The 17,904-nt window shown below is 46.3% G+C and overlaps 1 protein-coding gene across 5 annotated transcripts in view; it reads right to left on the reverse strand.

The window, feature by feature from the left end:
* The window catches only part of LOC146180365 (uncharacterized), a 451,687-nt gene that overhangs the window by 62,760 nt on the left and 371,023 nt on the right, over positions 1-17,904 (reverse strand). For 4 of the 5 annotated variants that reach the window (XM_084579562.1, XM_084579559.1, XM_084579560.1 and 1 more), the window contains one exon: positions 7,378-7,441. In XM_084579562.1, the coding sequence (XP_084435688.1) occupies positions 7,378-7,441 (64 nt within the window). The remainder of the gene's footprint in view (positions 1-7,377; positions 7,442-17,904) is intronic. The other variant, XM_084579561.1, reaches the window with a different exon arrangement.

Below are 17,904 nucleotides of genomic sequence, written 5' to 3' on the forward strand. Positions count from 1 at the left end.
TTAGAGGAGCTGCACGAGAAATATCGCCTCCGATAATAGCATTTCTGATCACAAGCCCCCCCCCCCCCCCCCTCCGGTTCTCTTTACTGGTAGATACGCACGCTTGTTTTATGGAGTGTTCGAGAGGGGATGGGGGGGGGGGGGTCTTTTCGTTCCGAATCGGAAGAGAACAACATAGTCATAACACGCGCTGAGCAGTCGCAGAGCAAGCGGGCACTTGTTGCCAGAAAGGGTTATTCACGTGGACGCACGATCAGTCATACCGAATGGGCTGTCCAACTTGTTTTCGAGACGCGTCACGTTGATTCAGAGAGGCTGCTATGCCCAACCATCGGCTTCAGTTATGGCCACAAACTTTGGACAAGAGCATATTTTCAAGCGGAAATTGTTTTTAACGCAGTTTTTTTTTTTTTTTTTTTGTCGTGTGTGTTTTTTCCCGTAGCGCCAAAACAATTCCATCTGTCCGTCCATCCATCCATTCATCTCTCTCTCTCTGTCTCTGCAATAGCTTCTCTTTATCGGGTGGTATGTCCCTCTCTTCCACACAGCAAAGCCAAATATCCTCGTGGTCAACCTTGCTGCGTACCGCTTCACAGTAAGGTGTGAAACATTAGGACCGCCTGCGCGTATGAAGGCGAGAGCTTTTCCGCGTGGTGACGCGCCATTCCAAAGCTCCCGCTGCGCTAGGTCACGTAGATGTAGGAATGGTTAGGGCATGCACTTGGACGCACGTAAAGTCGGTCCTAATCCTTGGGGGCTGTTCCTGGCCCTACGGGGCTGGGCTAACCTGCCACCGAATTTTTATCTGTTGTAGGTCGTCATTGCACCCGCCACCGCATCGGTGGTGGACGACGGCTGTTGCTGCGGCGCGCGTCTTTCTTTCCCTCTTCCTTTTTTTCCTTCTCTATTTTCTCTTCTGTCTGCACGAGGCAGCTGAGGTGGCTCATCTACAGAGCCAGTAGCAGGCCCGTGCATTTTCTTTTCCTTCTTGCTTCAGTCGCAACACCTTATCGCTTAACTAGACTAGCAGATGCATGTCAGTTACGCAGCGAAATGAAAAGACACTATCCGGAACAATGCACTAAGAACGGTTGCGTCACAATTTTGATATAAAACTGATTGATTGATTGATTGATTGATTGATTGATTGATTGATTGATTGATTGATTGATCGATTGATCGCCGCGCGCCACATGGAGGTACCTTCGCGATGCATTATGAACGAGAGGCGCGACAGAGGCGACAAAGGGGGAAGGGCCCAGGAACTGTAGCGCGGGACTCAAACCAACGATCTTCTCTGAGACTCAAACCATAGACGTTACCTAGGTTTCCAATTCCAGACCTTAAATTAGGACTAGAACCCTCTCCCGCCTCTCCTAAAAACCGTTGACGTGATTACGTCACACTGACGTCACAAAACTTCCGGTACCATTTCATGCGGACAACTTTCATGACTGATTGAATTAGTCTTTCGCTTGTACAAAGATGCGGCACAAGTTGCCAGACGTGACCGGTGGTGATGTTACTCACGACGGTCAAGTGTCAAGCGGGATACATGGTCGATCGCGATGCTACTGGTTATGGCGGTATGATGATGACGTTATATAATCCATTAAGATCGTGAAATATGTGACCGCCCCAGTCATTACACATATGGCCAGATCCTTTCAGAGCTGACGCTCAAAGCCTAGTTGTATTAACTGCATGAGCCTTCACCATTTGTTGACATCTTTTTCTAGGTGCGAATCTGTGCAGTAGCCAAAATGATGGCGGTCCCCCTGTTACGTACTACAAATTAGCGCGAAATGTTCCAGGAACAGCGCCACGGTATGTAATAAATTGAAGCAGAGCGAAAAGTTGGGCATGTTGGTACTGGTTCATCTTGAAGGAAGAATAGCGAAGAAAAAGAGGAGACACTTGGAGTAACACACCACATGGTGTGTTCACACGCCTCGTAGTGTGTTTCTCCAAGTTTCTCGTCTTTTTCTGCGCTATCCTTCCTTAAAGATGAAGAATGTAATACAGAGTTTCGTGCAGCATTATCACATCAAGCGACTGGCCTATTTGTTCGATCCGTCCGAGTTGGCAAGTTGGCACCGAGGTTGCATTGGCTACACGGCAACGTCTATCTGTCGTCGGTGCGCCTATGGACAGTCTGCGGCAGCAGAACCGAGAGCGTTTACCTCAGCAGCGTTGTGAAAAAAGTATAAAAAAGAAAGCACCCATCACAGTTTTAGTTTTCTTCTAGGGGTTGAGACATACACCCCCCTTTTATTTCTTAATGTTATAAAGCGTCATTTTAAACCCTGTGGGAGATAAGTCGGCGCGGTCTTTGCAGGTAGATTGCAGAGCAAGGCGGACATTATGCAGGTGACTGAGCCCAATGATGAAACGATAAACTAACTAAAATTATCTAAACTTTTCTACCTTTAATTTCAGAGGTTAACATTACATTAAAAATAAAGGCTGTCAACATATGAGCTGAGTCCAGTGTTTAAAAATTTCCTTGTCGGCAATGCATTTCGATATAGTTGGTTGGTTTGTGGTTGGTTTGTGGGGTTTAACGTCCCAAAGCGACCACCTGGGGTTCTGACATCGCACAGCACACGGACGCCACTCCGTTTCGCCTCCAACAAAACGCACCGCCGAGGCCGGGATTCGATCCCGCTTCCTTGGGCACAGTAGTCGAGCGCCGTAACCCCGGCGGGGCGCATTTCGATATAGTTAACCTGAAAAATGCGCATGTTCAGCTCATAAAGTTCGCTTCCCATAATATACATTTTAAGAATGGCGTCGCTCGACGTAGTGTTGTCGCAGAAATCTCGCCAACTGCCTCTGCGGCATAAAATAGACAAACGGCTTACTTATTTGCTATGTAAGAAACGCGAGCCGCACTATTTAAGAAATGTGTACTGCAGGAAGTCAACCATGAAAGTTAAAAAATGAGCATCTTTAACTGCATTGCCGATAAAGAAAATTTATAAACTGGTCTCAGCTTTTACGTTCACGGCCTTTGATTTCTCAATACAGACGGCCCCTAAAAAAGTTTAGTTAATTTTAGTTTATCAATTCATTAATCACTGAGCTCTATCGCATACACTGAGCTCTATCGGCCGTCTTGAAGTACAATCCACCTGCACCGACCCCACCGATGTCTCTCAAAGTTTTTAAAATAAAAATCAGCAAACATTTAAAAAATTGTAGAGGTTCAACTATCCATGAGCCAATTTTCACAAGCATAAACCAACAGCCGCCCTCGCTCCTGTTGCTTCGATCTTGGAACGCTTCTACGCTTTGTAAGCTTCTCAGCAATGGGCTAGCAGTAGTAGTAGCATGTGGTTGTTTTATTATACATCCAAAAGGAAGGCAAAGGTGTTTGTCAGCCCCGGTATCTGCTATCTCATATCTGAAGCACCTGAAATGGGGCGGCGGATATAAAGAGCTTTTCGCTGTTCGAAGGTCTCGGAAGATTTTCGGGCCCGTCTGATGTTCTCCATCTTTAGCAAGAGCGGCTTCCTCTACGCCACGCCGCCTCTCAACGCGACGCTCGCGGGTCTCACCCACACTCGCCATGATGTCGTATGTGCATGACATATATCTACCTAGTTTAAATGAAGGAGCTGTGCAGAAAACGACTTTCTGAAAACGGCTATGTTCACTGCACATAGCGAGAGTGTGCTGCAGCTGCAACTTGATGAAGATGACGACGCTCGCTGCACAGCGCTAGATATAAAGGTCGAACGTTCGAAGCCGGTGACCTTGGAGTGTGGTTAGCGTCGCTAATAAGTAATTTTTAAGCGCAAAGTGAAGCGCCACAACAAAAAAGAAAATTATAAATATGAACTTCCAAAAACAAGCAAAACAGGATTAACCGACCGCGTAATCGGACGGCTTAAGGACCTTTCAGCGCAGTTTACGAGCACGATACTGTAAATTGCTCTCAGGATATCTTAGCAAACGTATATACGATGCATAATCTACAACTTAGTCACGTTTGCAAGGGCAGGCTGGCTGGCTTTATGAGCTTATGGACATGTCAGCTCGCAAAAGATACACATAACAGCGGGAGTAATAAGACAAAAATATGCACGGCGGGCTGACAGCACAGTGTAAGGTTCACAATCTGTGCTTGTGCTCCTGCCATGCTGGCAACATACAGTTAGCCTTTTGTCTAAGAGAACTTCACAAGCGGGGAGTGTAGTTCCACACACTCCCAGTGAGCGCTTGTCCGTGTCTTCTTTCTTGTGAATGCGTCGTTAGCGCTTTGTCCTTTTTAAAAAAAATGCTTCATCAACTAGCCCAACAAACAGTCCTTCTTGAATACCCACTTTTATGTCGTGAATTCTGCCTTAATTTTTGCCTGACATGCCTGATGGAATTAGTTTCCATCGCTCACGATCGTAATTATCAATAACCAATTCTGTTTCGCGCTGGACTTCCTGTGTCCACGCTCCAGCCTTCACTACTGCTCCTCTCCCTCCTCTTCTGTCTCCCCCCCCCCCCCCCCCCCACACACACGCACCGCATTTTACCACTCTACTGCTCACTATCATTATCAGCAGCAATGAATTCTGTTCCGCGCCAAGCTTCACACTCTTACAAGTGCCGGCACAAGTAGTGCAAACAAGAATCAGCGTCTCCCGCTCTTCCTCTTTTTTCCACGTGCGTTGATTCGCATTCTCCGCTGTCCTCGCTTCCACCCCTCCACTCCCTACAGCTCCTACTCGCCGCTCTTCCCTAAAAGTAAGAATCCGCGGCCCTTCCTTCCGCCCTCTCCGCTCTCTATGGCCACTTCCCCTTCTTCCCTAACAGGGACAAATGTAACAAGCGGTCCGTCCTACACCGCGTCACTGTAGCCTTCCTTTACTACTCCCACATTTATCCAATCATCCCGCACTTGTCGATTTCGCTTGTTTTCCCTATCCCTCCCAAGCGACACCGAAAACGGATGAGCGCTGGAAAAGGTCACCCGGGAGTGGGTGGGTGGCTGCGCGTCTCGCCAGGCTTTGACGTCACTGACTGCGTCATTCGGCTCCGTCTTTCAACTCGTCGTCGGATGCTAGACGGACGGCGCGGCAGTAGTAGATTGGATTGAATTGCCGAAGCACGACGAAAAAATTAAAAAAGAAAAGGGAGGAACCAAAAATACGGGTGAGAAGCGCTTTACAATAGTTGCACAGGAGAATTGTCAGCGATTACGCAAGGAAGAGCAACCCTCCCTATCAATAATAAGAGAAACGCGCGGTTTTCCTTCTTTGAACGTTAGCCGACCGTACATGCCCCTGCTTCGTAAAAGGTTTCGTCGCGTATTGCTCCTAAGGGGGATAAGTCTGCCAGTTCAGTGAAACGCCATTAAAGCTGAACAGGGCTCAGTCTGGTAAATACAATTCCCGTTTTTCTGTTCTTGCCACTCGTGGTGTGGACAAATATGTGGCAGCGCTCCCAGATAATCGTCAGAATTTTGCAACTGCCAGACGCGTTTGATGTTTCGCTGATAACAGTAGTACATCTGTTTTTCTCGTAACTACGATCCCCGCCCCTTGCACACTAGCGCGTATTTTTTTTTTTTTTTTCGTAACAGAGGCGGCCATCGAGAGTAAAAGGTTTCGACAGAGCATCGACGTGACACCGCGTCCAATGGCAAGCCCCTCCCCCCTCCCCTCCCAAATCAAGCCAATGAATCGACAAAAACGGCTAGCAGCAACTGCTGACGGCGGAAAGCGTGCAGAAAATCAAGAAATTAACGCAGTCCGGCTTTACCAAAGCCTGCACGAACATGTTGCGCTTAAGCTGACGCGTCTTCGTTTGCGCATGTGCGCGTACACGTCGAATGACTTCCAATAACTACCGGGAGGTCAATGCACACGCAATGGACGAGACACAAAATACAAACCTTGCTGGAGCTGCAGTTAAATTACTTGGACAAACATAACCCGCGTTCCCCTTCCTATAAAACTGCTTTAGAAAGTTTAACTTATGACGAACGCGTGAAAAGAAAGGAACAGGAGGATCACGAAAATGCTCTTTCGGAGCCCGCCTGTCAAGAAAACAAGGTTGAATGAAAGGAATCGTTTCCCTTTTTCATGTGACTTTTTTTTTTTTCATACCAAGTTCCACGTGCAATATTTGCACTTGGACGGGTTCGATTCCTTACCCGCCTCTTACATCCAAGGGTTGAGTTTCTTCGTGGGATCCTTCGCACGTCCAAGTTTAACTAAACGTACCGCGAGTCACGTCTGTTAGCACTGCAGTGGCTGGGTGCGACCTACAGCGAGCAGACTGAGAGCAGCCTCTGTGGAAAGCATAGAAACCAAGCAAATAGTTTCTTTTCCCTTCATTAAGGTTGGTGCGCAGTCACGGGCATAGATTTCTCGGGAGAGATAGGAACTCTCACCGCCTTCACCCTTGTCGAAGTTGCGCATTCTGTTCATGCTGCAAAGGGCCCACTGGGCGGCTAGGAGACCCTTTAATTTTAGACAAAGGCTGTCACTGTATGATCCCTGTTGCAACGTTACTGAGAACGTCGCACCGGCGGTGATGCCTCCCAAGAGCTTGGAGAGAGGGGTAATTAACAACGGCTATTACTATACCTTCCCTCCTGGAGAGCAAAAATATATAGTGTTTAAGTTTTCTTAATTTTCCAATCATTCGTTCATCGAAGGAGAGACCAATGTACAAAACACCGCCAACTTCAAAGAGCGCTGCAGCAACTGGACAATGCACAGCACCAGTAAGCGCCCAAGAAGTCGATGGGCACAGAGCAATGCAAATTATTCAAGGCTGGTTGCTAACGACAGGGCACTAGCAGAGTTCGAACAGCAGAGTTGAAAGGAGTAAACGTCCAGGATTCTAAGAACGCATTTTAACAGTCAGCCGCAACTGCGTGAAATTTTAAGACACTGTCATCCACAAGTATACAGAAGTGGTCTGAGATTCCGATACGCAGCGAAATTTTACTTTTTAAACTATTTCCTGCGCTATAGGCGGGTAGTTAAAGCTGCCATAGAAAACGAATCAGCCGCGCTTTTGAAAATATATGTGAGAAAACAGTGGAATATTATAAGATAAAAACGTTGATATAAATGGTCTAAGCTTCCAATGCGTACCGAAATTTCAATTCTGAAAGTTTGTTCTGAGCTTACTGAGAGAAATTACGACTTTTCATGTACAAAACCAATAGAGTGAGGTTTTGAATATTAATAGAAAAAAGAAAAAAAAATGCTTGAAGCCCATCGAGAGACGATCTGTTTATATATGAATATCTTTATCGTGGTGTAAGAGATGCGATAAAATTAAGTTTAGAAACTATTTCCCAGAAAGCCTCCAAAATGGTTACGACGTCAGTGCGGTCGAGAGGAAGAGGGTTCTGACACTCACCGACAACTTTCACGTGAACCACGCCGTGCGCATCGGTCTCGACGACCACGGTGGATCCCTGCTGCTGCGAAGAAGGAAAGGGAGAAAGAAAGAAGGGGAGGAAGGCGTCAGTGACTTCTGGCGCGAACTCCGAATGCCGAAACGCGAGCCGCACACAGAGCGCGATCGCAAAGTCAAATCGCGACCTCCCTCTTTCGGGCTGTTTTCGACAAAACGAGGGAGAACTACAGATTTCGGACACAGAGACAACGACATACAAAACTTTCACTTGCGCATAAACAGACAACAACAAAATGTTAGGAGTGAGTGCTGAGGAAGAAAAAAAAAAGTCAGTAGAAAATGCCTGTAAGGCGAGGCATGAACGAAGAGGGGCAAAGGTCGGCCGACGCCTTTCAAGGCCCTTTTACAGTGCGCGCCACCATATTGCTTGCCGCACACTCCGTAGAGGGAAAGAGAGGATAAAAGAAGCCCTCCCGCCTTTTAAAGAGAAGGTGAAAGTCGCGTCAGCGAGAGAATTGCTGTCTTCTCTGCCCAGAGTGTCGCGCGGTCTGTCCAACAATGTTTGCTCCCGGCCCCATGGAAATGGCACTGCTTTTCCCTCCTAGCTTTCGCGCATGCAAAACTGTAGCGCATGAATTTCGATAAGTACTAAGCATTATTTATACATTAGGATACTCTCATTTGACTACGTCTGTCAATGCAACCTTCCACGTTCCACTCACCCTTTCACAACATTTGCTGTGTCACAGCAAATGTTCGCTGTGACACGGGCATCCCCATGTGACTGTACTGCAGCGGTTGCCAATGCCGAAATACTTGCAATCTACATCAATGTTCAAAGTCTGTCCGAATACTCATGTATTGTAGCAATGTGTAAATGATAAGAAATGGGAGGGGAGGGGAGGCGCTTTATTATGACAATAAGATTCAATATATAAAGTAGCAGGCATGCAACAAGCATAATAGTTAACTGGTAAATTATTAAGCAGCAAACTACAACACTAAGAACGACTATAAAAAGAAAAAGAAAAGACGCTGAGGCAACGCTTTAACCACACAAGCCCTTTAAAAACTGACGCAAACGACATCATTCGTTTAGGGCGACGACAATAAAGCCCCAATGCATTATGTACACGGGCTTACTCTAGAAGAAAGGCAATGGTTACTTCCAACTACAAACAACGCGGAAGTTTACGAGCTAGGGGCCTCTCCTTCAAAGAACTGTGCTCCCCGCTTCGTACTTTTAGTGCGCGTTTTGCCCTTTTCCACTGCGCGCAGAAAAAAACAAGAACAAAAAAAAAAAAAAAACAACGCATCCACAGCTCGGCTGGGAAGAGGCCCGTAAAAAAAAGGGAACAAAGAGCCAGGGGTCTCGCTTTGCAAGAAATCCCCAAATAACGAGTAGAGCCGGGTCTTCCTTTGAAGTTGAACGGCGGCGCCGACAGCATGGTGCCGCTTTGCCGACGAAGCGTTCTGCCGACGCAATTCAAAGATGCATTTTAATCCACTTAAGATTCCTCGGAACTTGTTCCACTGATTCAATACACCCGTACCTTCAAAGCATTCTCTCCTTTTCTTTTCTTCTATCACACGCTTTTGAACACTCGAAAGCTCTTTGTAGTCTCAAATAGGTAGTGGCATCCAACTCGGTATTCGGTATTCAATCGTGTCTGCCGGTCGCCGTCGCGCACGCACACCACTCGAGCGTTGCTACAAAGCCGCGCAGCGCCTTCGGGAAATATATTGTGATGGGCATTCACCGACATCTCAACACCCGCCTTCGAGAACCGAAAAGGCTGAAACCGTCGAGCTGTTCGAAGATTGCCCAAAGCGAGCACGCACGGCCTCACAAACATTTCGGCACTTCGTGAGGGTAAGGTACCGACCGTGCTGTCCGCTGCGTCACCACGTGGTGCATGGCTGGTTACGTTATACAAAAGCTCTCCAGTAAGCAGATCACGCGAGAACAGTGTGGAGTCACTTCGTGATCTGCTATCGCAAGTAGTAAGTGACACAACTGAGCATGGGCTTACTAATGCAAAGGCACAAACGAACGGCTGAACGACGCCTTACTAAGTGGAGTACTGCACGTAAAAGAGACCTGATATAAGCAGGCCTTCATTAAGGGTCGGGGCGGGTTATGACTGGTCAGTCACATTTCTAAAAAGAACTGAAAGGAGGAGAAAAGGCAGCCGTTTCAGTAATAGACATGCTTAGCCTAGAAGGTCATTATACGGTTTATTGTATATATATATAGTATATGGTTCAATGAGGGGCACACATTCGCCGCCGGCTGCCTACACGAAACAGCCTTCCTAAACAACACGCAAAGACCGGTTATAACTGGTCTTTCCAGTTTGTCAGCCACAGTTCGAAACGAAAAACCAACAGCGCAGGTCATGAACGGCAGATTACCACTATTAACTTCAAGAGATAAAGTACGTACAAGAGGTGTACTTACTGCTGTTCACGTACGGGCACAGATGTGGAGCCTAACAAAAAGGGTCAAACTGAGCAGTCGGCGAGCTATGGAAGGAAATTGATACAGTCAAGGCTAACAAGGGTTTAAAGATAAGGTGGGGTAACAGCACGAGAGCAGACTGGGTGAGGGGACAAACGCGAGTTCATTATATGCCAGTTGAAATTTCGAATAAAATGTGGGCATTAGCAGCGCATAGGTACGGTAACCGATGGTTGCAAACGATAGTGGACAGGATTAAAAGAGACGGCGAGAGTTGCGGGGTGGGGCATATAAGATGAAATGAGTAGGCGGATGAGATTAAGAAGTGTGCTGCAACAATGTAGCCGCCTCTGACACGGAACCGAGTTAATTGAAGAAATACGGGACATGCCCTGGCAGTGTACTTAGTCAGCTTGATGACGATGAAAGAAAAGGAAAACGAACAGTCCGCGTGGTTCAAATGGATCGTCACGGTTCGTAGACCATTCAGCGGAGAGGCAGAGACATGTATCACCGCCACCACGAAAACATCCGGGCGACGTAGAAATGCGATCCGTTCCAGGCATGTTTGCCCCGCGCGCCGCTCCGCCGGTTCGCTGCATCTTAATCTGATTGAGACCGCGCGCTCCGTATTCCGGGCGCAAAACATGCTTTGCCCGGGCCTCCTTGCTGTATGCATATCTGTATGTGTACAGTGCACCGACTGCGAATGTTGAATGGGTTTCGGAATAAGGGGAACTGACTCGGGTTTATATGTTTACGAGGACTCTTCCCTTTTGTAGCGTGGCCGTTTGTTTTACCGTTAGCGGGGAGCACGCATCCGTCTTTGGGCGACTGTCGGGACGCCGGGAATCGCGAGGAAGTTGCAAGACGCGCTCTCCTGCCCTCGTTACCCTAACGGGAAATCGATGACGCTAGCGTCCTGGGTGGAGATGCAAAGAAAGTGAATATGTGCAGAGACAAGGCACACCGCAAGCCACCCCTACCCCCCTTTCTGAGTGCAATGTCTGTGTACAAATTCTCTGATAAAAATTTCCACCTTAATGCATTTTTTTTCTTTTTATTGCTACCGATATGGGCCAACCTCATTCTATCTTCACAGCAGCTTTATTAGGCAGTTCAAGATTTAGGCTGAATAAGGAATTATATAGACTTTAGAGCAGGTAGGTGACTAAAAATTTCATGCATAAAAATTAGCTTCAATTAGTTATCCATCTGGCCCGAAACTTCGAGGCGAAAGCAATGCTGCGTACTTCTTAAAGCGCTTAAAGAAAAAGTTAAGGTATGCATTGAATAAAACGAAACACCGTGTACACGCGAGATGCTTTCCAAACACGCCATAAGGCGTTCCCAAACTTTCATCGTTTGGCGGCGCGCTTATTTTTTATCCTGGTCGACATACTGGCAGAGATAACAATTACGCCCCGCTTGTTCCCGCCCGGCTGCTAGTTCCAAAGCGCGAAAGGAGGCTACCTGGGGAAATAAAACCTGACCGAAAATACGAGGGAGGTGGGTGGATACAAATTAAGGGGTGGGGAGGGGGGGGGGTTATTTCGCACTCTGCCTTTTTAGAAGCATTCACAGCTCTGGAGACCGGGTTTCGTGCATGAACAAGCAGGCAAATAAGGCGACAATTCTGTAAGGATCTTCATGGAGGAAGGGTGCAATATGGCCCCTCATTGGCCACCAGAATTATCGCGCACTCGAATCGGCACGGCCAACGGGACAGGAGCCAGAACGCTGATCAGTCAGAGGTAAAACACTTAAATGACGCAAAAAGGGAGTGTCTAGTAACTGAGGTACGGTACGGTCCACTGTTAAAGGGAACATGAGGCCGCGTTGATGCCACGCTTTACAAAACACTCCAAAGAGAGCCAGCGATAAATGATAATACACGGTGCACGCGCAATAAGCACAGCCGAATACTCTTCCGGAACATGCACTTGGTGCCGTCCATTCTTGCGACTGGTCAGAGGCAGCGCTTTGCAAAGTATGCAGGTCACGCGATCTCTTGTTCCCTTTAACAGTGGACCGTATTGTACGTTGTTATTGCGCTAAAAAATCTAATAGTGGCGGTGGTGATGATAACGATGATTACAGCAAAAATGCGATGACGATAGTGATGACATGTTTGGAGAGTTTCAAGCAAGGTAACAAGCGGCAGGATTGCAAACACAGAAAAAGTGACCATAAGTGAGTGTTCTTTGTTTCGTCTTGAAGGGGGGGGGGTTAAACTTTGTAGCCTACCGTAACAGAAATTCATTTGAAAGTAAAACGCTTCCTTTCTAGTGTGGATGAAAACTGAAAATAATAAAATTGCTACGTTCAATAAAATTGCGACTTCAGACTACGTTTGCCTTCATACAGGAAAGCACTGCGACGGCAGCAGAAATTCCCGAAGGATGAACATCTTCGCGCCCTCTAAATCAGGAAAGCACGTCTTCCGCAGCTGCGCAAGCCAATGGGCTTACTTAATTAAACCTTACTGCTTCCCTTACTCCTTGTGGTTTGTGTCTACCTGTTACGAAGCGCTGTTCCCTAAGCAAAGTTGTGGCCTAGATGTGACGTTCAGCTGCAAAGCACAATGATGCGGATTTGATTCACCGCGTACACATAGATGGACACGAATAGTACGATTACGCTTCTCTGCATGTTCAAAAGCGTCTCCGATTAATCCGATTTTACTTCTAGCCGATGGATATATGTCCTTTTGAATACGAGCTGTTAATCTACGAGTGAGTTTAAACCTTCACTATGTAAAACTTCGTCTCGTTAGGACAAGCCAACTTGGCCAAGCCGAAGCTCCATAATACCAACTGCGCAGTACGGAAGATATGATCGGTGAAGCAACGCCGATCTCGCATAATGCTTTAGCAGGTGTGTTTGATTATCCGAAATAAGTTTGGCACAGTTAGCTCTATTTTCCTGCCGACGCCCGCTCCCCTTTCGGGTCTCCCGTGCTACCCATTCATTCCCAAGAATAAAAAAATGCGGTGCGACCTAATCCTTTGCCGACCATAGCTACTTTGCATTTTTGGCGAAGGAAATGTACGCCAGGGCTTGGGCAGCATGCCCTGCTTCTGATAGAGATTGTAGAGGACAGGATACTCCCTTTTTACTCCCTAGGCTTATTTGTGTTTAGAGTATACGCGCGAACCTGGCTTCTTCTATTTTGTATTGCTTTTTTTTTTTCCAATTCCTTCAGTGGCTGGCCGAAGTTAAAGGCGTCCACGGCGTTGCACCCAATTCGCGTACACACTGCAGAGAAGGAGATGCCACAACGGCGAACATCGGCGCTACGGAATGTATGGGCGAACAAACCTCGTGGGAACGACGTCAGGTGCGCGAACGGGCGCGAGCATACGCGCCGCCTAACTGGCCATTATTCGAGAAGACTGAGCGCGTTGCCCGTTCCCCTTCCTTTACGCTTTTTTACCTCGCTTATATTTACAAAGTATTTTTTCCCTCTCGTCTGATATATTGCTCGCTCACATACACTATGCGCGTGCTCACCGAAACTGCTCGAAGCGTAATTGTATTCGCTGCAGGCACTCCCCCGCGTCACGCTATATATACATGACAGGAAACGGCACGCAGTGCAGTCTTTTCTTCTTCTTTTAAGGTACTGCTTCGGAGCATTTATTGCCGCTAGTTTCTTGCTACTTAAAAACAACGAAGGCACGTCAATCCGGACCGTTGTAACGGCGTATAATGGGCGGATACCGAACAACTTTTCGTACTGCCCGCGGAGAAATGCTGCGACTGTATTGTGGAATGATTCATTCCGTATCATACTTGTTCTCATTCTGTACTACCCCATTATTTTCCGGATGCCCACAACGTAAGGCTTAGCATAATGCGGTACACAAAGCGCAGGGCGGAATAACGCTAAAAAAGGGATAGGATGAAATAGAAAAACAAAAGCTGCGGAACAGAAACTTTTCTGCAAAAATAATTGCCCGAAGGCTTGCGTTGTCACGGAACGTTTCGTACATTTTTGGCGCTTCTTTCCCTCGCTTGCGGAACTTTTCGTTCACTCAATGATGTACCTTCCAAGAAGCCATCGTTTGCATGTAAACAAAAGGAATAATATTTTTTATTCGTTTCCGAAATTACGCCAGACACACGGAATTTGAAGAACGAATATGCCTCGCTCGCGCCCAATCGCGGACCGCTTTTTTATATATTTCTTTTTCCCTGCTTCATCACAGCGACCATTATCCGCAAGGCTCGAACGTCGGCAAAGGCTGGCCGTAACTCCTGCGAAGACGTGCTCCGCGCTCCAAGCTGCCGCTTTTAATTTCAACAATAATTTCAGCAAAGCACAGTCAAATGTCAAGCAGCTCCTGTATTTCACTTACATAAGGCCAATTCTTGAATATGCATGCCATGTATTGGATCCCCAGTTTATTTATACTTATCTGACATGCTCGAACGCGTCCAAAATAATGCTGCCAGACTTGTGTCTAGCAATTACAACTTTTCATCTAGTGCCACGTCTATTAAATACAATCTTGGTTAGGAATCTTTAGCTCACCGCAGAAAACATTTCAGATTGCAGATCATGTATCGCATTTATTTTGGAAAACTCAGCATTTACAAAGAGCGCGATGCCTGCTTGAGCCTCACTTTTTGTCTAGACGACTTGATCATCAGTGGAAGATCCGAGAAATAAAATGCCGGACAGATGTATATAAAACCTCGTTCTTTCCACTGACGATCAATGAGTAGAACAGACTGCCAGCTGGCATCGCTGAATGCTGCATGGAAAATTTATTTCGGGTTTTTTTATCAGATGTGCGACGTGGCGCGCAGTTCTCTCGCGCGTGTTTTCTTCATCACTTTGTCGACGAGTGTTTTCATCACTTGATTTGTCGCGCAGTTGCCACCTTTGGATGCATATGTTTCATTCTGCATTATCACTTGTGTCGTGTTATTTTCTTCATTTTTATGTATTGTACTTTCTGACCTTTCTAGCAATGTTATTTGTCATCTCCCCCTCTGCAATAATGTCTTCGGGCACTGCAGGACTTTGTAATAAATAAATAAATAAATAAATAAATAAATAAATAAATAAATAAATAAATAAATAAATAAATAAATAACAAAACCCGACAGCCTCCAGTTTTCAGGACGATGACCGCTAGAACAGCACAGCGCCATCTTTTATATCTACCAAGAGCCCAAAGAAAAAAATGCCCTAGAAAACGGCGAAGCACAGCAGGCGAACACTGATGACGCCTCGCTTGGCTTGGTTTGGCTTGGTTTTGGGGTTTAACGTCCCAAAGCGACTCAGGCTATGAGAGACGCCGTAGTGGAGGACTCCGGAAATTTGGACCACCTGTGGTTCTTTAACGTGCACTGACATCGCACAGCACACGGGCGCCTTGCTTTTCGCCTCCATCGAAAAGCGGCCGCCGAGGCCGGGATTCGATCCCGCGTCCTTGGGCACAGTAGTCGAGCGCCCTAACCACTGCGCCACCCCGGCGGGGGCTGATGACGCCTCGAAAAATTTCAAATCTCTAATCATTTCGGTCAAGGCTGTGCGGATTCTCTCATTTATTGGCGTCCAGGACGTTGATTTTCTTTAATCAGTAGCTCATTTCACTCTCAAGCATCGTGGACCGGAACCAGGATGACACGAAGGTTCCGCATTTATGTATTTTCTTCGATTTAAGCCCCTTGATCACGGCCAGCGATGGCTCTGGCACCAGTGATTGGAATACCATCGCTACATTATACAAGCTCACACGTTGTGACGTCATGTGCTATTGATGTGGTGACATCACGAGCATATTATGACGTCATGTGAACTTTCGTGCTTAACGATTATTTTCTGCATAAAGTGGACGCCAGTGTATCTGCATCTTGTATTTTGTTCCCTGTGGATGAACTGAAGATTTGCCTTTTTTTTCTTTTATACTCGCCCGAATGATGTACACGTGAAAAGTACGAATCGATTTCTCTCTTACATGCCCATGGTCGATGTCCTATTTCCTTGATTATATTGTTGTAAATACAAACACCTTCCTTCCATTGATCGATGTTTGCAGTTACATCTAAGCTGGAGAGAGTCCAAAGAAAAGCTATTCGGTATATTTTTAGTAAATAAAAAAGGCGTGATCCTCCTTGCTTAATAATTCGAAGCATAACACACGCGCTGTTAAATAATCGATAACATACACTCTCTTGAATATCGACGAAATTTTAGTCGTCTCGTCTTTTCGCATAGCTGCCTCTCAGGTAAGCTGAAGTTAAACTCAACGGATTGCGTAAAGCCGCACTGTACCAGAAAGACGAGACTCTGTTTAGCTCCAATTTTTACAAGAACAAATACATTAGATTTTTTTTTTTTTCTAGAACTGTCACTGAGTGGAATTCGTTGCCCTTTAACATTTTCGCGGCCAGCGATACTGTCAAAAAGTTGGAGCGTAAGTTCTTGTGTTGCGTGTTCGTCGTTCTGAATTTTTTATTTGTACGTGATTTGTTTGCACACCCATAAGCTTGTTCTATGTGTTGCTTATATTTTTATGACTGATTTCCCTCCTGCTTGGACCATGTATATGTATGGTCTGCAGTACTTTCAAATAAATAAATAAATAAATAAAACAGCGGGCGACGGTCAAGACTTAGAAAAACAAATTACGAGCAAAACATTTTTCTTTATTTGCTCAAAATTTCGATTCGCAGATATTATTCACGTTGAAATGTATAAAGAAAAACAAGCGGCCAAGTGTGACAAATGCATCCGCCATCATTCAGATCGGTTCTTGCACTCTTGCGTACCTCTCGAGTTCTATAAACATTGTTCCTCTGAACAATTTTCGGCCGAACAAACGATCGACTGAACCTTTGCTGCGGTTTTGTGTTCATTTTACAACCGCTGCTGAAACAGCTTGCAAAGAAAGAAACTTCCAAATATCGCGCGAAAAGCGAAATACGTTGCGAAGGAATACTCGCAAGGATAACCAAAAAGAAAGACCCGGAACGCCCACTATCGCGGGTTATAGTACCGCACAGCACTGTTAAGTTACAGAGACGGTCGCATTGAAAACCAGAGGCTCAAACAGCAAACATTTCTTCTCAGTATATATATATATATATAAAAAAAAAAAACATTCAGCTGCGGACCAATCATAGAACATAAAAACCTTTGAGAGCACTGGAAAGATCTGCATTGCAGAAATGCGAAAGCATGTGCGTTGACTGCTCTTACTACCTCCCAGAGTGTCATGCCTTGAGTGTCATGACCTGGCAATTTTGAGGGCCATGACTAGACTCTAGTCATGGTCATGACTGAGTGACTTCACAAGTCATAGGGTTCACAGTCATACACATTGAATCTCCGATCTTGCTCATGACTTAACTATAATGACTCACACGGCAGACTAGGCATGACATGGCATTTTATACCCCTTGCCATTACATATACATTCATGACTACCAGCCTCATCTTAAAGTGACGTCACATCACACGTTACAATTTGCTTCCATATTTTGTTCCATGTTTTGCGGACACGTTTAAGCAAACCAAGCCCAGTAATACTTTTGCATTAAAAAGCCTTCGTTCCACAACCGCAGCAAATCAAAAGCCTTGCTTAACACGGGATAGGCTTTTAGCGCACAGCTCGAGCTTCGGCCGTCAGCACTGACAGGTTTAAACAAGAAAAAAGAAACTAGTGCGGACGACACTTGCGCATTATCTTGCGAGGGAAAGTGAGAGTTGGAGTGGGGAAAAGGGTGGGGAAAGGGGTGGCAACGAAGTGTGGCACGTCATCGAAAAGATGGGACTTCTTTCACAACTGTAGGGAAAAGCCCAAAAGATACAAAGCAGTGGAGATACGAGATGTGCTCTGCCAACGAACGGGTTAGCGACGTCGGCGTTTACTATTATATATGGACGTGCAGCGCACATAAAACAACGCGATGCGGATAGAGACGCGCAAATGCATACGCATTACCGCCCTCCGGCGCCCCGTGCCAATAAAGTGCCTCCATATTCAGTACGATGCGCCGCATCTGTCCGATGTTGGATAGAAGGAAAATAACAGTGGCACGGGCGCGGG

Source organism: Amblyomma maculatum, chromosome 9, assembly GCF_055883805.1.
Source record: "Amblyomma maculatum isolate TAMU_Amacu chromosome 9, ASM5588380v1, whole genome shotgun sequence".
In the NCBI taxonomy this organism is placed as follows: domain Eukaryota; kingdom Metazoa; phylum Arthropoda; class Arachnida; order Ixodida; family Ixodidae; genus Amblyomma; species Amblyomma maculatum.